Source organism: Pseudorasbora parva, chromosome 24, assembly GCF_024679245.1.
Source record: "Pseudorasbora parva isolate DD20220531a chromosome 24, ASM2467924v1, whole genome shotgun sequence".
In the NCBI taxonomy this organism is placed as follows: domain Eukaryota; kingdom Metazoa; phylum Chordata; class Actinopteri; order Cypriniformes; family Gobionidae; genus Pseudorasbora; species Pseudorasbora parva.
The window spans coordinates 3,130,341-3,151,948 of NC_090195.1; the positions used below are offsets into that span (position 1 = coordinate 3,130,341).

The window sequence follows — 21,608 nt, forward strand, 5'->3', positions numbered from 1 at the left end:
AAACGCTGAGATCACTAGTGAAATATATATATACTGTATTTTACATCACAGCATTGTTTAACATATTTAAAATCCTAAAACGTTGTTTATTTCCGAGTGTGTATTTGACTTTGACTGGCAGATATTCAGTGTGGTCTCAGACTTTTGAATTCCGTTGGTAAATGTGTACATTAATAGTTTTCTGAGTACGTCTGGCTGAGTTTAACACACTTTACAACATATTTTTTTACACGTTTAAATCCATGTTTGTGTCCACACTCAGCGTTGAGACTGTGAAAGGCTGAATCTTCTGTCTTCTACCTCAGTGTGTGATGGTTCCTCTCGCGTCCGGTGTAGTACGATGGGTCATGATTGTGTGTTTTGTTTTTTAAGAATGAGAATCATCTGTCATTTCAGATCACCATCCCCAGACCACAGGTGTGTGTGTGTGTGTGTGTGTGTGTGTGTGTGTGTGTGTGTGTGTGTGTGTGTGTGTGTGTGTGTGTGTGTGTGTGTGTGTGTACATGTTTTTCTAGCCTGGTGTGGACTTCAACCTGAATGCACACAGACTCATGGGGACTCGTGTCACTGTAGGGACTTAAATTGAGGCCCCCATGGGTACAAAAGCTTATAAAGCATACATAATGTAAAAATGCAGAAAGTTTCCTGTGATGTGTAGGTTTAGGGGCAGTGTGTGAGTGTGTGTGATGGGTAGGTTTAGGGGCAGTGTGTGAGTGTGTGTGATGGGTAGGTTTAGGGGCAGTGTGTGAGTGTGTGTGATGGGTAGGTTTAGGGGCAGTGTGTGAGTGTGTGTGATGGGTAGGTTTAGGGGCAGTGTGTGAGTGTGTGTGATGGGTAGGTTTAGGGGCAGGGGCAGTGCAGGGGGATAGGATATATGGTTTATACAGCATAAAAACCATTACGCCTATGGTGAGTCCCCAGAAAGATAGCTCACCAGACGTGTGTGTGTGTGTGTGTGTGTGTGTGTGTGTGTGTGAGGTGAGTGTTTTCTCCGTGAATCTGTTCTCAGGTCAGGTTTTGTGCTCCGCTCTGTTCGCTATAGCGGTTCTAATCTGATCTGAGATCTGCTGATCTGTAAATGTGCACACAGTGTTCATCTGAGGCCGTCGACCGTCACAGACTCCGGTACGACGATACTCGTGTGGGTGAAGTGAAGGATCTCCCTTTAAGTGAAACACGTGCCTCTGAGTAATTGAAATAAAAGTGCTACACTATCATTCGGATGTTTTCTGATTCATTTAATCTGGAATGATGTAAGAGTGGAATGCTCCGATGGAGGCGGGGAGATTAGAAATGTCAAGCCCTGACATGTTAAACCTCTTCTGAAGCTTATTTTGAGTTCTTGTATAGTTATTATACATGGAGTGGGATGAGCTCAAATGAATTGTGTACACATCACAGGAGCAATTAAAATGAACAAATCAAGGCAAACTGTTTTATTTGAACAATAGCAGTGACACTTGTGAAGTGGAGAGGTCAAAATAATCATGAGTGGCTAAAAAAAATACAGCTCATTTCACCAGATGCACGTTTGTGCACACGGGCCGTCATCGGGGATAAAAGATTGCACATGCACAAAACTCTTTTAAATACTAGCAAAGACAAAAATCTAATTTTTAAATAACTAATAAAGTCAGCGGTAAGGCATCCATCAATCATACAACATAAAAACTCAATCCTGACTGGTCAGCGGCTATGCCGCCTCATACGCAACAAACTGAGCTGCTCTGTGTATTCTGACAGCTTTCTATCAGAACCAGCATTAACTTCTGGAGCAGTTTGAGCTCCAGTAGCTCGTCTGTTTGATCGGACCACACGGGCCAGCCTTCGCTCCCCACGTGCATCAATGAGCCTTGGCCGCCCATGACCCTGTGGCCGGTTCTCCACTGTTCCTTCCTTGGAGCACTTTTGATAGATACTGACCACTGCAGACCGGGAACAGCCCACAAGAGCTGCAGTTTAGGAGATGCTCTGACCCAGTCGTCTAGCCGTCACAATTTGGCCCTTGTCAAACTCGCTCAAATCCTTTCACTTGCCCATTTCTCCTGCTTCTAACACATCAACTCTGAGGACAAAATGTTCACTTGCTGCCTAATATATCCCACCCACTAACAGGAGCCGTGATGAAGAGATCATCAGTGTTATTCACTTCACATAATGTCAATGTTATGCCTGATTATATGAGAAGTGTGGTTTGCATGTATCCAACAGCAGGTGGCGCCTTTAACAGTGACCTTTCAGTCAAAGTCACCGATAGACTGAGACATGATGAGAGTGTGTGTTCAGTGCATTGCTTATTCTCTATTCAAATACATGCAATGACGTTTGCTGATCTGAGGTCAGGAGTCATCAGACTAATCAATATTTGTCCTTTGCTTCATTGGCTTTCAGGAGACATGAATAAACGATGGGAAGCCCGCCCTTCACACACACAATATTCTCTTACAGTGTCCATATTACATGCATTTACCAGCAATAACAGTAAAATATGCATAATTACATGCAACTAAACCCTAAATGAACCCCGATAATGTAGTTAATTAATATTATGCAGTGCTTAAATATATAATTACACAAACACCACCTTTAAAAAAAGTGTAACCCAATTATTTTACTGTAATCTTTCTCTAAAGCAAATGTTCACCTCGCTATTCACACAGCAATTAGACAATATTCACCAATCACTGTTTTTATTTATTTATTAATTGCATCCGAAGTAAAAGTTTGTGTACACATAATGTATGTACCATGTATAATTATGTATATATGCATGTATATATTTAAGAAAAATGTTATAGATCAAATATATGTATACAGTATATACATGCAAATATTTCATGCATGCGTGTGTATTTATATACATAATAATAATACACAGTACACACTCATATATTATGTAAACACAAACTTTCATTTGGGATGTGATTAATGGACTGCCCAGCACTAAAGTCCTATATTAAGCTGTTCTTCTGTACACCAGAATAATCATATCCCTCTCTCTCTTCCACATTCCAGGGCGTTTTCGGCTCACATCCACGTCACATGATCACAGACACGAGCGTCTGATTAAATCATCATCACACACACACTTACAGTCGTTTGACAAACACACACTCAGAAGAGTCGCTGTATACAGACCCTAAACACTCTTTCGTATGAGAATGCCATTTTATTAACAATAAAACATTCACCGAATATGAAACCAATCATAAGGGTCAATGTTTTGAAGATGAGATTTATACATCATCTCAAAGTAGGATTTCCATTGATGTGTGTTTGTTAGGATGGGACAATATTTGGCCGAGATATACAACTATTGGAAAATCTGGAATCCGACGGTGCAAAAAAATCTAAATATTGAGAAACTCTCCTTTAAAGTTGTCTAAATTAAGTCCTTAGCAATGCATATTACTAATAATAATAAATGTTTTATACATATTTACAGTAGGACATTTACAAAATATCTTCATGGGAACATGATCTTAATATCCTAATAATTTTTGGCACAAAAGAAAAAATTATAATTTTGACCCATATACACTCTAAAAAAATGTTGGATTGTTTTAACCCAATGTTGGGTCAAATATAGACTAACCCAGCAATTGGGTTGTTTTAACCCTGCGGTTGGGTTAAATATTTGCTTAAAACAACTCAATCGCTGGGTTAAAACAATTGCTATTGCCACAAATATACCTGTAAGACTGCATGGTTTTGTGGTTCAGGGTCACACATAAAAATAAAAAAAATCCAATTCTGGATGATTTCTGATGAGTTGCGATCAGAAAGGTCATAGGTCAGAGTGTTTCTGAATAGTGTCGATCCTCCTCCATTCTTCCATTGTGAACATGCAGCAGTTATTGACTCACTGCTACTGTACTTTCCATCTGAATATTGACTCATGCTCCAGCCATATTTTAACACATCATGATGAAGGGGAGCTTTGCATTTCCCTTGGAAACAATGATGCAGTGGGTATGTTTAGTGCTTGTGAAATTTTCTTAATAGGCTATGACATACACAATTCGATTGTCTTCTATGCCATCTATTAAATGATTTTTTGCTGGGTTATTGTGTTTCCCTCACTGCAGTCACTGTCTCCAGCTGAGATCAAACGAGCTGTATGCTTAATTCCGCTGCTTTTGCTTATGAATATTAAGTATTTAACCATGCTGATGTTGCTTGGTAACCCTCTCCGCGTCCTATTACGCAACGTCGTTAATATTCATAAACCACGCCTTCATCGCCGTGGATTCGCCTGCGTACCCAGCGCCCACCTGCCCGCCAGCCAATCAGAACGTTCTCTTAATCTTACGTCACGCTGCGTAATGAATATTCACGCGCCACGCCTTCGCCATAGTAGGATCGGCGGAGCGTCTCTCCGGTTGTGAAGGGGTTAACGGGAGGGCGGAACTCTGAGTCCGCACCGGCCGCAGTAGATGAGCGCAATATTGATAGCGAGAGGTGCGGAGACGCTACAACGCTGCTCGGAGACACGTTTGGGAAATATTATTTGGATTTAATGTACATCGCTACGGGAACGTGACGCGACCTCGGCAGTGATGCGAGCGCGTCTTCTTGGATGATACCGAGTGGACGCGACGCGAGTGTTGCGCGTCGCGCAGATACCGAAGAGGACACATTTGTGAATATATCATATTATCCCGTGTATTTGGACAAGGGAGCGTTTACAAATGCGCAGGTCGCAGTGTGCAAGTGGAGGATGACTCTTTCGCATTTAAATGAATAGTTATTGATCACTCTCATTTACAGTAGATTAAATACAGGGAGGAGGATGGTCATAATTCATGGATGCGCCCTGCCCGGGTTCGAACCTGCACCCGCCGGGTCACCCGCCTCAGGTGTGTGAGCATCAGCGGTCAGCCATCCGTCATGTTGCCCGGGGTGGGTGTGTTTGGCACTAGTCTGACGGCCCGGGTCATCATCCCTCTGCTGAAGAACGAGGGCTTCTCGGTGAAAGCGCTGTGGGGTCGCACGCAGGAGGAGGCGGAGGAGCTCGCCCGAGACATGAACGTGCCCTTCTACACTAACCGGATCGATGACGTGCTCCTGCATCCGGATGTGGATCTGGTGTGCATCAACCTGCCGCCGCCGCTCACGAGACAGATCGCCGTCAAGACACTGGGTGAGTGACACTCAGATGTGTGCGAGCCTGTTTTTCGCAATGGATCACAGAATTGCGAGATAAAAGCTTGAAATTCTGAAGGAAAAGTCTTGTAATAACTTGCAAGATATAAAGTAGATTTGCAATTCTGAGAACAAATGTGCATTCATTTGTTGTATGCCATAATTGGGATCTATAAACTCAGAATTGTGCAATATATTGAAATTATCGAAATATCGCAAATTAACATAATTAACATATCGCGGTATGCATTATCGCAACATCTGAATGATTTTAATAGGCCACTTCAACCTTATGAAAAGTGTCCGTTTTAGGTCAACGCATATAGCAGAGAATAGACTGGGCACATTACTGTTACTAATGGGACTTGCTTGATGTTAAAAAGAGTTATTAAACGCGTGAAAAACAAACTTCCAGACAGAAGTTTGGTGTGTAACCTGTCCCGCACCGCTGGTCTTAGACCCTTGAGTGAGGTGTCAGATCACGGGCTCATCAAGGAGAGGTGTGCTCTGTCTGCTCTTAGCGATCCGATCCACGATGTTCGCACAGTGGACGAAAAATACCATAGACTTACAATGGGGGAATTTTCATGTTTTTGAATCCCAACTGTACTTTACACACACACACACACACACACACACACACACACACACACACACACACACACACACACACACACACACACACACACACACACACACACCGAAATGTGAACTATGCTGCTGGTCACTTTTAGAAGTTGTAGCAATGCTTTCTTTTCCCAGAAAGAATGTGAAACACATATGGTTTAATTCTCAGTTTTTAAATATTTTAAAAATATATAATTTAAATAGATTTTACACACTAATTGCAATATCATATCGCATATCGAATATCGCATTATTTAACATGATATTGCATATCGCATTTTTCTTCACTGACCTACAGCCCTAGATAAAAACTTACAATTCTGGGAAGAAAATTCAGAATTGTGAGATAATTACCTTACAATTAGCTTTTTTTTTTTATTCTGTGGTTGAAAAAACAATAATGAGATGTACACTTAGAATTCCGAAAAACGTAAAAAAAATGCGAGATGTAAACTTAGAATTTAAGAAACGTCAGAATTCTGAGAAAAGTAAAAATTGCGAGATAAAAACTCAGAATTCTGAGGAACGTAAACATTTTGAGATGAAAAAAAAACCCTCTGAATTCAGAGAAACATAATAATTGCGAGATTTAAACTTAGAATTCCAAAAAAAAAAAACATCCAAATTTTGAGACGTAAACTCAGGATTTCGAGAAATGGCAGAAATCCATGAAATGTCAAAAAATGTGCAAACAAATTTGTGCTTTTTTAATTTTAATTTTTTATTTTTTTTTATTCTGTGGTGGAAACAAGCTGCCATATAGATCTGACAGATCATGTGAAATGCTTCAGTTGGACGAATTGCTCAACGTTCAGTGATGGTTCTCATGATCCGAGCGCGTGTCAGATCTTGTTTCTGTCAGGTTAGGTGTGGCTTTAATATATGACTACATCAGAAAACACACTGACTGCATCATCACACATTGCGTCAGAATTGGGTTTTCTGGTCAGTAGAGCTCCATTGAGAAACACACAGTGACAGACTCAAATATCCAAATGCTTTATTCACACAAAGACTATTGCTTCATTACAGCGTCTGAACCAGCTCACAATATACTCACATTCAGTGTGAGAAGGCCTTAAGGAAGATTAGGAGAAGATCTGAGGTGAAGTGAGGATTTGGGTTTTCACTGTTAAGTCTCCTGAGCTGTGAAAGAGCATCTCTGAGCAATGATAGTGTTCATGAGCGAGACGGAGATCTTCTGAATCTGCCAGAGGTCAGAACTAATGCTGTAGCTCTCCAGAACATCTCAGGCTCGTGCTGTCGTGGTGTTGGGGTTCTGGAGTCTGTTGTTTAGTCAGGAGAGACGGGCAGACTGACGTTTGCAGGTGTCCAGTAACAGTCAGAAATAACCTGTGAGGAATTATTCATCTCTGAGGACCGTGACCCTGAAATAACCTCAGACGGGAACCATCAACAGACTGGAGTATTATCCTCTCTCCTTCTTTCGGCTAGTGAAGTCCCTAAATTTAGCAATACATTTAGAAATGGCATTAAATCACTTTTATATTTAGATTATAGTGACCTAGAGTGTTGTAGGTTGTTGCTAGTTGCCTTACATATAAAATATATTGCCAAAAGGACATGCTCATGAGCTTTAATGCCATCCCATTGTTAATCCGTAGGGTTTAATATGGAGTCGGCCCACCCTCTCTAACAGCTTCAGCTCTTCTGGGAAGGCTTTCCTCAAGGGTTAGGAGTGTGTTTATGGGGATTTTTGACTATTCTTCTAGAAGCTCATTTGTGATTTCAGGCTCTCAGTCTCCGCTCTAATTCATCCCAAAGCTGTTCTATCGCGTTGAGCTCAGGACTCGGTCTCCAAACTGTTCCCACAAAGGTTGGAGCATGAAATTGTCTGAAATGTCTTGGTACATTGAAGCATTAAGAGTTCCCTTCACTGGAACTAAAGGGGCCAAGCCCATCCCCTGAAAAACAACCCCACACCATAATCCCCACTCCACCAAACTTTACACTTGACACAATGCAGTCAGGCATTTACCGTTCTCCTGGCCACTGCCAAACCCAGACTCGTCCATGGGATTGTCAGACCGAAGCGTGATTGGTCACTTAGAGAACACGTCTCACTGCTCTAGAGTCCAGTGGCGGCTGCTTTACTCCACTGCATCCCACGCTTTGCATTGCTCTTGGTGACGTAAGGCTTGGATGAGCTGCTCGGCCATGGAAACCCATTCCATGAAGCTCTCTACGCTGTTCTTGAGCTCATCTGAAGGACACAGAAGTCTGGAGGTCTGGAGCTGTTGACTCTGCAGAAAGTTGGTGACTTCTGTGCACTGTGACCCTCAGCATGCGCTGACCCCGCTCTGTGATTTTATGTGGCCTATCACTTTGTAGCTGAGTTGCTGTTGCTCCCAATGGCTTCCATTTTGTTATAATCCCACTAACAGTTGAGCGTGGAATATTTAGTAGTGAGGAAATGTCAGGAATGGACTTATTGCACAGGTGGCGACCTATCACGGCCCCACGCTTGAGTTCACTGAGCTCCTGAGAGCGACCCGTTCTTACACTAATGTGATTGATTTATACACCTGTGGCCATGAAGGGATCGAACACCTGAACCAGTGATGTGGAGGGGCGTCCCAATACTTTTGGCAATATAGTGTTTGCGTAAAAGAGAGAAATATTGTTGATGTGCTTCCTCTTACTTATAGCAGTGTTGTCATTCTTGTCAGGTCATGTGACCTCAGCTGTTCCTCAAGTAAGGTCACATTCATATCATGGAAACTGTACACTAGCTGTGATTTATCATGATAAGAAGCTCATAATCTGAAGATTGTTTATCTATGGAGTTCATTACGATCATAAAATCATGTCACACGAGTTTCCACACACTTATAATACAACATGTTTGCCTTAAAAGCCTTACTGTTGAACCCAATAGAGAAGAGTAGTCTGGCCTGTTGTGTTGTAACATTAGTTAACACTCAAAGTTTACTCTGGTTAAGTTGTGAAATGTGTCAGTAAACGAGGTAAAGGAGCATTGTGAGCGTTCAGCTCTGAGCAAACATGGACTTCAGGACAAATATTTGAGTTGTGCTTGTGTCGATGTGTTCCTGCTAATCCTGTTAAGAACACCATTGATTTTTCTCCTTTTTTCCTCATTAGATATTAAGGAAGTGTTTTGGTGCACACACACGTATGTGTTTCAATGTTAAAAAAATATATAAAAAAAAACAAGTTTCCTGGTTGCCTTAATATTTGGAGTTAATACAATGAACATTTTGGAGAATCGCCAACCTTTATTGATATTTACATTTAATCATTTAGCAGATGCTTTTATCCAAAGCGACTTACAAAAAAGGGGAGAGCAATAGAAGCAACGGAACAAACAAGGCCAACAACCTGTAAGAGCTGTAAGAAGTCTCAATTAATTAGCACAGTACACAATTTTTTATTTTTATTTTTGGGGGGACAAACAAAGAAAATTAATGGATAGTTAAGTGCTATTCTTTATTGGTCAGGTGCGATTGGAAGAGATGTGTCTTAAGATGTTTTTTTAAAAATGGCTACAGACTCGGCAGCACGAATTGATATATTATAAAAGATTTTGTCAGCATATTGGGTTTGTTTTGTGATGACAGTGAAACATGCCAAAGTGTGCTATTTTATGAGGCGCCACGTAGGATTTAAATCAAACTTCGCTTATCAATACATACATAACACACGTGCATATACACCTATACATTACTCGCATATACATGTATACTATTGGATGTTCAAAATACATATATGAAATACACGTGCACACTAATATGAAATCCATACCAATACATATAATGTTAATAATGAATGCATACACACTTGTGAATAACTTGCATATACATATACACTTTCATGCATATACACCTATAAACACTCGCATATACATATAAACTCACTGCCCGCAGACACACCTATACTCACTCGCACATACAATTCTATGTATCGAGTTTATATGTATATGCGAGTATTTATAGGTGTATATGCATGGAAGTTTATATGTATATGCGAGTATTTATAGGTGTATATGTATGGAAGTTTATATGTATATGCGAGTATTTATAGGTGTATATGCATGGAAGTTTATATGTATATGCGAGTATTTATAGGTGTATATGCATGGAAGTTTATATGTATATGCGAGTGTTTATAGGTGTATATGCATGGAAGTTTATGTATATGCGAGTATTTATAGGTGTATATGCATGGAAGTTTATATGTATATGCGAGTGTTTATAGGTGTATATGCATGGAAGTTTATGTATATGCGAGTATTTATAGGTGTATATGCATGGAAGTTTATATGTATATGCGAGTGTTTATAGGTGTATATGCATGGAAGTTTATGTATATGCGAGTATTTATAGGTGTATATGCATGGAAGTTTATATGTATATGCGAGTGTTTATAGGTGTATATGCATGGAAGTTTATGTATATGCGAGTGTTTATAGGTCTATGCGTGCGTCAAGTTTATATGTATGTGTGAGTGTTTATAGGTGTATATGCATGGAAGTTTATGTATATGCGAGTATTTATAGGTCTATGCGTGCGTCAAGTTTATATGTATGTGTGAGTGTTTATAGGTGTATATGCATGGAAGTTTATATGTATATGCAAGTTATTCACAAGTGTGTATGCATTCATTATTAACATTATATGTATTGGTACGGATTTCATATTAGTGTGCACGTGTATTTCATATATGGCTTTGGATAAAAGCGCTATATAAATGCAGTCCATTTCATATATGTATTTTGAACATCCAATAGTATACATGTATATGCGAGTAATGTATAGGTGTATATGCACGTGTGTTATGTATGTATTGATAAGCGAAGTTTGATTTAAATCCTACGTGGCGCCTCATACTATTTTCATGATGTATCACTTTTTTTTATGGTACATATACAATAATATTTTGAGTTTCTCTTTATTAAACCATTGTATCAACCCAAATTTTTAATTTTAATAAACTCCAAATTTTAAGGCTATCAGGTAACTTACTTTTTTAGGTTAAACCAACTTTTTTTTCAGTGTAGTGAACTGCCTAGGCAGCATTATAGGCCCTCTCCAGGTTGTCGTGATGGTTTCTCCGTCACTCTCCTGATGATCAGCATTAACAGCAGTTACACCACAGCTGCTCGTTCTCATTCTGAAACTAGTCTAAACCACACTTCCTCTTCTGAAGGTGTGTGTGTGTGTGACGGTATCTCTCCTGTTCTCTGGGTCGATGAGGAGCATGAGCTGGACGGAGGTCATGAGTCTGGACGGACTGAAATACTGATGCATGTGATACACACGTCTGTCCTGCTGGGCTGCATCTGAGCCGTTCAGGGGAATTCTGGGACGTGATGGCGTTTTTCTGAACGCATTTTCCCAGTCATCTCATGACTGCACAATCTGGGGGAAATCCAATTGTGATTGCAATCAAAAAAGCACTTTTCGTTTGCTGTGCTTGTTTGTTGAGATTTCACATTTGGCCCAGAATGTTGTGATTTTTTTTTATTAATATAAATTTGATCATAATAATAATACAAATAATAGTAGTAGTAGTAATAATAATAATAATGTTATTATTATTAATAAGAATATTTTTTCACAAAATAAAATTGTATACAAAATAAGTTGTATAATTGTAATGTTTTACCATAAATAAAAAATAAATCCTGATTGCATGCAGTTTTGTAATTCATTAAAACATTTATTATTTTACATTTTTCATGTTGGCGTTATATCTGAACTTGTGCACACTGCCGTATGAGTGACAGCGTCCTCCATTTTGGCTGTGGAGTAATGAGGCAGTGCTGTGCTCTATCAGGTCCTGTGATTATGAAGTGCAGCTCTAGAGGAACACATGAGCATCTCCAGCGCGTGCGTCTCTACAGGCCGCGCTGACTGTTCTTTCTCACACATGAGGAGATGTGTTCCCTTTAGGCCTTCATTAGTGATGCTAAGGGCTTATTGTTTATAATCGGACATGTCTGAGAATGAGGCTGTGAGGGATAGATGTGCATTCGTTTATTATGCTGTATATCTTGTTCTTTTGATGAGAAATGCATCTCATCAAGTCCCAAAGGTTTGGTCTTTGAAAATTCAACATGAGTCACGACATTGGACAGCTTTTGTACAACATGACGAGTTTATAATATAAATCATATAATATATGGAGTCAAACTCCAGCCGGTGCTGTGATGCTGGAGCGGTTGTGATTTGTCTCGTGTGAGCCGGCGGTCCTGCAGAGGATGAGATGTCAGTCTGGCTCGCTCATCTCTGAGAACAGACGCTGTAGAGGACACTCTCAAAAACACCAGGGATATCGCAGCACGGGTGTGTGTCTGTGTGTGTGTGTGTGACTGTGACTGTGTGTGTGTCTGTGTGTGTGACTGTGTGTGTGTGTCTGTGTGTGTGTGTGTGTGTGTGTGGGTGGGGGCTGTTACCTTGGTTCTTTTTTTGTTAATGTTGTGTATATAATTTTTTCCAAAATTCCATTTTATTTTTAATTGTATTTATTTATTTAATATTTATTTAATATATATATTTTTTAATTTGTCTAGATTCCATTTTAATGTAAATTTTAGCAATCAAAAATATGTCTAATTAATTGTAAACTTATACAGTTTAACAACAATTTATTAAAAAAAATAACAACAACTGATTTTTTATATGGCACTGAAAATAATCTTTTTTTCCAATTTCTTTTTTTCAATAAAATGTTTTCTATATTACATTTTAATGGTTTAAGTAAACGTTATAAGCATGATTTTTTTAAGATTGTAAAAGAATGTATATATATAAATATTTTTGGCCCTTAATATATTTTTTTCTCTCCCAAATTCCACTTTTTTTTCTGCATTCTGTTTTAATTAAGCAAAATGCATGTCTAATCAAATGACATCATAAATCTTTAGCAATTTAATAATTTATAAATATTCTTCGGCCCTATAAGATGTTTTACTTACAGAAATTCTGTCTGTTTTTCCGGATTAATATTTTATTACCATTCATTATCAAAAATGGCTGTAATTAAATAAGGCATTTTATTTTTTGCTGCATAAAAAATGTTTATAAAGATGATGTTCTTTTAATGATAAAGTTTTAATAATTCTAGTGAAGTTATTTTGAGTGTTAGTGAAGCGCAGTGTGTGTGTGTGTGTGTGTGTGTGTGTGTGTGTGTGTGTGTGTTATGACTGATATATATTGAGTTTCTGACGTCTCTCAGTCTGAGCTCCTGACTGAAAGCACAAGGCCCTTCATACGGTCAGCGAGACCCCCGGAGACGCCGTTCCCATGCTTCCGCTCAATACCTCCACTTGTTTCGGGAGTCCCCCGGCCCGCCACCTTAAGCCGTCTGCTCCACCATTTACATGCTAATGTCTGAGAGAGTGAGTGAGTGCGAGAGAAACGCTCTCTGAGGCCTGTGAAATTGTCTTTGTCCGCTCAAATGAATCGGCCGGCGGAGCTCTTTCAGCCGCTTTCTCTGAGGCCTGAGAAGTGAGCATTCCTGAGCACACGTGTGGACGGACGAGCCTCTCGCTCTTCATACGCCGCTTATAAACTCACTCTGGAGCACGTCTGCTCGTCTCTGCAGTAGATCCTCTTCGTCTGTGGTTGTATTTCTCAGTGAATAAAGTCTTGTTTGGCGAGGTGAAGCTGCTTATATTCTTCATATATCCTTTGTCTGGCACTCGGAAGATGTTTTATGAGGAAACAAAATGTGCTACTTTAACTTCGCAGGCGTTGGACTGTTGTCGTAGAGGATAAATGATGCTATTTAACTCTAGCGTTGATTTTCAGGTGTGTGATGGTCATCAATCTTTAGTCCTGATGTTATCCTGCTTTTGTTAATATTGAATGTTCAGGCATAACATTGTCTAAATTTGTGTTGGCCCCCCTTTTTCTGCCCAAACAGCCCTGACGCGTCGAGGCATGGACTCCACTAGACCCCTGAAGGTGTGCTGTGGTATCTGATACCAAGATGTTAGCAGCAGATCCTTTAAGTCCTTGTCTGTTTAAGCTTGCCTGTTTGTGCATCAATGAGCCTTGGCCGCCCCTGACCCTGTGGCCGGTTCTCCACTGTTCCTTCACTTTTGATAGACTTTTGTCTAGCCGTCACAATTTGGCCCTCGTTAAACTCGCTCAAATCCTCACGCTTGCCCATTTCTCCTGCTTCTAACACATCAACTCTGAGGACAAAATGTTCACTTGCTGCCTAATATATCCCACCCACTAACAGGAGCTGTGATGAAGAGATCATCAGAGTTATTTACTTCACCTGTCAGTGGTCATTATGTTATGCCTGATTGTGTATGTATGTCTGGTGTCTCCATGTTCAAGTGATGTCAAATTAAAACCATTAAAAAATGGGTTACTTTATACTTTAAATAATATAAGCATTACCTGAAATAAATTAAACTTATTTTAATTTAGCTAAGACTGAATACGGTCCTGTAAAAATTATTGTAAAAAATGTAATAATTATTGTTAAATTTTGTACATTTAATTGATTAGACATCCTTTTTGGTTATTAAAATTTAATTAAACCATTAAAACAGAATCCTGAAAAATCAAGACAGAAAAAATGGAAAAATTGAATTTGGGTTATAATTAAAAGTATAAATAAATAAAATGAAACAAATTTAAAACTTTAACTAAACTTAAATTGAAAATGCTTTTGCATAAAACATTTGTATTTAATCATAAATAAATATTTAAAAAATAATGTACTTGACAACAGATTTTTTTAATTTCTGAAAAATGTTTTATAAGGTCCTGTTACTTCAAAAAAATGAATTCATTATTAAATTGTTTAATTTTATGCCTTCAAATGATTTTTTTTTGTTTTGTTATGGTTATTAAAATATTTAATCCATTAAAGTAGTTTTTTTAAACATTTAAAAAAAAAAAAAAAAAATTTAATTAATTAAAAAACATAAATATGCAACAAAATGAATTACATTTAAATAAATAAATAATAATAATTTAATCTATGAACAGCTGTGGATGCAGTGCTGGAGTGTGTGTGTGCTGGTTGAAGAGCCGCTGTGGATGCAGTGCTGGAGTGTGTGTGTGCTGGTTGAAGAGCAGCTGTTGATGCAGTGCTGGAGTGTGTGTGTGCTGGTTGAAGAGCAGCTGTGGATGCAGTGCTGGAGTGTGTGTGTGCTGGTTGAAGAGCAGCTGTTGATGCAGTGCTGGAGTGTGTGTGTGCTGGTTGAAGAGCAGCTGTTGATGCAGTGCTGGAGTGTGTGTGTGCTGGTTGAAGAGCAGCTGTGGATGCAGTGCTGGAGTGTGTGTGTGCTGGTTGAAGAACAGCTGTGGATGCAGTGCTGGAGTGTGTGTGTGCTGGTTGAAGAGCAGCTGTGGATGCAGTGCTGGAGTGTGTGTGTGCTGGTTGAAGAGCAGCTGTGGATGCAGTGCTGGAGTGTGTGTGTGCTGGTTGAAGAGCAGCTGTTTATGCAGTGCTGGAGTGTGTGTGTGCTGGTTGAAGAGCAGCTGTTGATGCAGTGCTGGAGTGTGTGTGTGCTGGTTGAAGAGCAGCTGTTGATGCAGTGCTGGAGTGTGTGTGCTGGTTGAAGAGCAGCTGTGGATGCAGTGCTGGAGTGTGTGTGTGCTGGTTGAAGAACAGCTGTGGATGCAGTGCTGGAGTGTGTGTGTGCTGGTTGAAGAACAGCTGTGGATGCAGTGCTGGAGTGTGTGTGTGCTGGTTGAAGAGCCGCTGTGGATGCAGTGCTGGAGTGTGTGTGTGCTGGTTGAAGAGCAGCTGTTGATGCAGTGCTGGAGTGTGTGTGTGCTGGTTGAAGAGCAGTGGATGCAGTGCTGGAGTGTGTGTGTGCTGGTTGAAGAACAGCTGTGGATGCAGTGCTGGAGTGTGTGTGTGCTGGTTGAAGAGCAGCTGTGGATGCAGTGCTGGAGTGTGTGTGTGTGCTGGTTGAAGAGCAGCTGTGGATGCATTGCTGGAGTGTGTGTGTGCTGGTTGAAGAACAGCTGTGGATGCAGTGCTGGAGTGTGTGTGTGCTGGTTGAAGAGCAGTGGATGCAGTGCTGGAGTGTGTGTGTGCTGGTTGAAGAGCAGCTGTGGATGCAGTGCTGGGGTGTGTGTGTGCTGGTTGAAGAACAGCTGTGGATGCAGTGCTGGAGTGTGTGTGTGCTGGTTGAAGAGCAGCTGTGGATGCAGTGCTGGAGTGTGTGTGTGCTGGTTGAAGAGCAGTGGATGCAGTGCTGGAGTGTGTGTGTGCTGGTTGAAGAACAGCTGTGGATGCAGTGCTGGAGTGTGTGTGTGCTGGTTGAAGAGCAGTGGATGCAGTGCTGGAGTGTGTGTGTGCTGGTTGAAGAGCAGCTGTGGATGCAGTGCTGGAGTGTGTGTGTGCTGGTTGAAGAGCAGTGGATGCAGTGCTGGAGTGTGTGTGTGCTGGTTGAAGAGCAGTGGATGCAGTGCTGGAGTGTGTGTGTGCTGGTTGAAGAGCAGTGGATGCAGTGCTGGAGTGTGTGTGTGCTGGTTGAAGAGCAGCTGTGGATACAGTGCTGGAGTGTGTGTGTGCTGGTTGAAGAGCAGCTGTGGATGCAGTGCTGGAGTGTGTGTGTGCTGGTTGAAGAGCAGCTGTGGATGCAGTGCTGGAGTGTGTGTGTGCTGGTTGAAGAGCAGCTGTGGATGCAGTGCTGGAGTGTGTGTGTGCTGGTTGAAGAGCAGCTGTGGATGCAGTGCTGGAGTGTGTGTTGTGCTGGTTGAAGAGCAGCTGTGGATGCAGTGCTGGAGTGTGTGTGTGCTGGTTGAAGAGCAGCTGTGGATGCAGTGCTGGAGTGTGTGTGTGCTGGTTGAAGAGCAGCTGTGGATGCAGTGCTGGAGTGTGTGTGTGTGCTGGTTGAAGAGCAGCTGTGGATGCATTGCTGGAGTGTGTGTGTGCTGGTTGAAGAACAGCTGTGGATGCAGTGCTGGAGTGTGTGTGTGCTGGTTGAAGAGCAGTGGATGCAGTGCTGGAGTGTGTGTGTGCTGGTTGAAGAGCAGCTGTGGATGCAGTGCTGGGGTGTGTGTGTGCTGGTTGAAGAACAGCTGTGGATGCAGTGCTGGAGTGTGTGTGTGCTGGTTGAAGAGCAGCTGTGGATGCAGTGCTGGAGTGTGTGTGTGCTGGTTGAAGAGCAGTGGATGCAGTGCTGGAGTGTGTGTGTGCTGGTTGAAGAACAGCTGTGGATGCAGTGCTGGAGTGTGTGTGTGCTGGTTGAAGAGCAGTGGATGCAGTGCTGGAGTGTGTGTGTGCTGGTTGAAGAGCAGCTGTGGATGCAGTGCTGGAGTGTGTGTGTGCTGGTTGAAGAGCAGTGGATGCAGTGCTGGAGTGTGTGTGTGCTGGTTGAAGAGCAGTGGATGCAGTGCTGGAGTGTGTGTGTGCTGGTTGAAGAGCAGTGGATGCAGTGCTGGAGTGTGTGTGTGCTGGTTGAAGAGCAGCTGTGGATACAGTGCTGGAGTGTGTGTGTGCTGGTTGAAGAGCAGCTGTGGATGCAGTGCTGGAGTGTGTGTGTGCTGGTTGAAGAGCAGCTGTGGATGCAGTGCTGGAGTGTGTGTGTGCTGGTTGAAGAGCAGCTGTGGATGCAGTGCTGGAGTGTGTGTGTGCTGGTTGAAGAGCAGCTGTGGATGCAGTGCTGGAGTGTGTGTTGTGCTGGTTGAAGAGCAGCTGTGGATGCAGTGCTGGAGTGTGTGTGTGCTGGTTGAAGAGCAGCTGTGGATGCAGTGCTGGAGTGTGTGTTGTGCTGGTTGAAGAGCAGTGTGTGACTACATCCTGTCCTCGGAGCCTGGAGAAGGCTCTGAGTGCGGCTGGACTCGTAACATGGTGTGATGTCACAGGAAGTGAGAAACAGGAAGTGGTGATTTCTACAATGCTGTCATTGTCTTAATAAGGCAAGAAGGTCAAACCACAACGTCTGATAGCATCCTTCCTTCACACTGCAGCGCCGTTTATGGAAGTTAAGCAAACATTTTATTTTATATTTATGTTGCATTTAAAATATAAATATTATGCACCCCTCTAGTTTAATAATGTGATCAGCTATTGTTTTGCATTAGGATAAATGTATGTTTAGTATTGTGTGTCCATCAGTGCTGTGCTCTTGCATACTTATTATTATTCCAGACAGAAGTTTGGTGTGTAACCCGTCCCGCACCGCTGGTCTTAGACCCTTGAGTGAGGTGTCAGATCACGGGCTCATCAAGGAGAGGTGTGCTCTATCTGCTCTTAGCGATCCCACCTACGATGTTCGCACAGTGGACGAAAAATACCATAGACTTACAATGGGGGAATTTTCATGTTTTTGAATCCCAACTGTACTTTACACACACACACACACACACACACACACACACACACACACACACACACACACACACACACACACACACACACACACAAACACATACAGACACACACAGACACAGACACACACAGACACACAGGCACACACACATAAACACACACACAGACACTCAAACACATACAGACACACACACATACAGACACACACACACACACACACACACGCACACACACACACACACACACACACACACACACACACACACAGGCACACACACAAAAACACATATATACATACACACACACACTCTTATCAAGCAGCTATTAATTACCTAAAATCTTCATAGCCACACCCTAGCAACCAGTTACAGGACCCTAGCAACCACCCCATAGACTTCCATTGAAAAATAGATTAGAGAGATATAAATAAATAAAAACATCATAGAGACACGTGAGTTTGACTCTTTTAATTTGGGCAGACATGCAGTATATTAGTTTAACCTGCAAACTTCCTAGCCACGCCCTAACAACCATTTAGAGCACCCTAGCAACCCAAACCCAAAGAGGGATATCTTGTAATCTGAATGTCATGGAGAGAATGTGGTCAGTTTATATAATTCATACAGACAAGCAGCCTTTGGAGCATTATCATTGGAAGCTGCCAAGCCACTCCCTAGCAACTAAACAGAGTGCCCTAGCAACTGTTTTGCAAGACTTATATCTCTGCATCAGAACATCAAAGAGACAGGGGGGTTAGTTTTTGTGACTCATGCTAGCAAAAACCAATGTCCAATGCTAGTAATGCTAGCAGTGAATAACTATATGTACATGCTAACGATTATTAATTAAATGTTTAAACATGTTGATAAAATGTAAAGAAGTCTATAAAAACTCCATAGTAACCATCTGTGACAACTACCAACCCCATAGCAAGCACCCATAACACCCTAGCAACCACCCAGGATATCCTACCAACCGCCTAGCAACACCGTAGCAACCACCATAACACTCTTGCAACCACCCAGAATACATTTGCAGCCACCTAGAAACCACCTAGCAATGCTCAAGTAACCACCCAGAATATCTTAGCAACTGCTTAGCAAAGCCTCAGCAACCACCTAGGAACAACATAGCAACCACCCAGAACACCCTAGCAACCAGCCAGGATATCCTAGCGACCACCTTACAAAGTCTTAGCAACCACTCAGGTACCCCTCTAATCACCTAACAACTCAAAACACCCTAGCAATTCTGTAGCAACCATCCATAAGACCCTAGCAACCGGCCAGAACAACCTGCCAACTCCCTAGCAACCACTCAGATTGTTGATAGTTTTATATAAATGTTTCAAAATATATTTAACAAACAAAACATAGAACTGTTGCGTATTAGAGAGTCGAGTAAAGAACAGATGATGTATGATTGCATTAGTATCTACTTAGATTAGAGATCAATAATTGTCCCTTTAAATGACCCATAATGTTTCATGATATATGCTCGCTCTCGTGCTATGATGGCACACTGTTACTGTTTCTGCACTAGTATGCAGTGTATGAATTTTGGCATGTAAATGAGGTCATGTGACAACAACATTATCCTTGAGCATCATCTCAGACATAAATGCTGATTCACACTGCATTTCTTTTGCAGTTTAGTGTAAAAGTGTGTAAATGTTTGCCAAACAGCAAAACTAGTACGAGTAGCCTGCCGTTCTAAATAAAGTCTGAAAGAATGTCACGTTTGTCCAAACTTTCCAGACACGTCTAATATACACTGTCTGGCTCTGCAGCAAATATAGTGTTTGAAGGGTTGACTCCTACAGACAGATTCAGCTGAAGCCGTCACACACACACACTGGAAGAGAGCGAAAACAAAGAGAACAAAACACAAAATGACCTGCCAATCAAGTGACGGCATACTCGGGCGACCTTTGACCTCTGCATGCTCTGATAAAGTGTCATTTCAGCTGGACTATGCAAACATTTGGCTTTGCATGCAACGAAAACAGCCGTGATAGTCAAATGCTCTTCTCTCGAACTGATGACAGATAAACTCTATCCACAAAAGCAGCTCTTCTTCCAAGAATCCGTAACACCAGGAACACTTCAGCACTGAATGCGAGGCCTGGCCTTCTCTCTCAGCGCTTGAATAGAGTTTAAAGGGATAGTTCAGGATTTCATGAAGCTTTCAGACTAAAGTCCATATGACTCATGCACTATATTCCAAATCAGTCATATCCATGTCAGCGAATCATTCAATGAATCAATGAATCATTCTTTTGAGTCAAATTCTCTCCTGGTTCATTTGAGCAAATCATTAAGTCAATAACTGAATCTTTATTATGAGTCCGATTCTCTCCTGGTGCATGTGAGCAAATAATTCAGTGAATCAGTGAATCATTCTTTTGAGTCAGATCCTCTCCTGGTTCATTTGAGCGAATCATTAAGTGAAAAAAATAATCTTAATTTTGAGTCAGATTCTCTCCTGGTGCATGTGAGCAAATAATTCAGTGAAACAATGAATCATTCTTTTGAGTCAGATCCCCTCCTGGTTCATTTGAGCAAATCGTTCAGTGAATCTTTATTTTGAGTCAGATTCTCTCCTGGTTCATTTGAGCGAATCATTCAGTGAAAAAATGAATCATTCTTTTGAGTCAGATCCCCTCTTGGTTCATTTGAGCAAATCGTTCAGTGAATCTTCATTTTGAGTCAGATTCTCTCCTGGCGCATGTGAACAAATAATTCAGTGAATCAATGAATCATTCTTATGAGTCAGATTCTCTCCTGGTTCATTTGAGCCAATCGTCCAGTGAATCTTTATTTTGAGTCAGATTATCTCCTGGTTCATTTGAGTGAATCGTTCAGTGAATCTTTATTTTGAGTCAGATTCTCTCCTGGTTCATTTGCGTGAATCGTCCAGTAAATCTTTATTTTGAGTCAGTTCCTCTCCTGGTTAATCTGGTTCACAAAACCAGTATGAATGTCCCTGTTCATAAAAAAAGGACAATAAAGACCAGTTTGAGTAAATAATGTACAACATTACTTTTTGCATCCCGTTGCTATATTTGTAAACTTGCGTTTCTCAAAATGCAGCACCACATGAATAATGTATTAAATTAGACCAGAGGATCTTTATCTCGCCTCTCACACAGAACTGTGTGTTTGATGGCTGGATGTTTTTGGATTTAGTCGCATGATGTTTGCTGTAGTTCATTTGTTTGATTGTAGTGTTGTGGGTGGTTGCCATGGCATTGCTAGGCAGTTGCTATGGTGTTCTGTGTGTTCAGGGTTTAGTAAATGCTCTTTTCTATGGTACTGGGGTAGATGCGCGTCCCTCGGGTCCCTCATTCAGGGGAAGTCTGTGGGATTGTTAGTCTGAAGTCTCTAAACATGTTTGTCATGGTTACGTTTCAGTAACAAGCAATAAAATCTGACAGCATTGGCATGTCTGTGACGCCCTTTAGCACTTACCGTAAAATCAAGCCCTTTAGCTTAAAAACAATCACATTTGTTACAGCTCGACGCTGGAAAACCGGAGCCGTA

The 21,608-nt window shown here is 41.3% G+C and overlaps 1 protein-coding gene across 1 annotated transcript in view; it reads left to right on the plus strand.

Annotated features, from left to right (window-relative positions):
- The first annotated feature begins 4,396 nt into the window (after positions 1 to 4,396).
- Positions 4,397 to 21,608, plus strand: part of gfod1 (glucose-fructose oxidoreductase domain containing 1) — a 35,156-nt gene continuing 17,944 nt past the window's right edge. Inside the window, exon 1 of the mRNA XM_067434293.1 lies at positions 4,397 to 5,143. Coding sequence (XP_067290394.1) covers positions 4,810 to 5,143 — 334 coding nt within the window. The 5' untranslated portion in view covers positions 4,397 to 4,809. The remainder of the gene's footprint in view (positions 5,144 to 21,608) is intronic.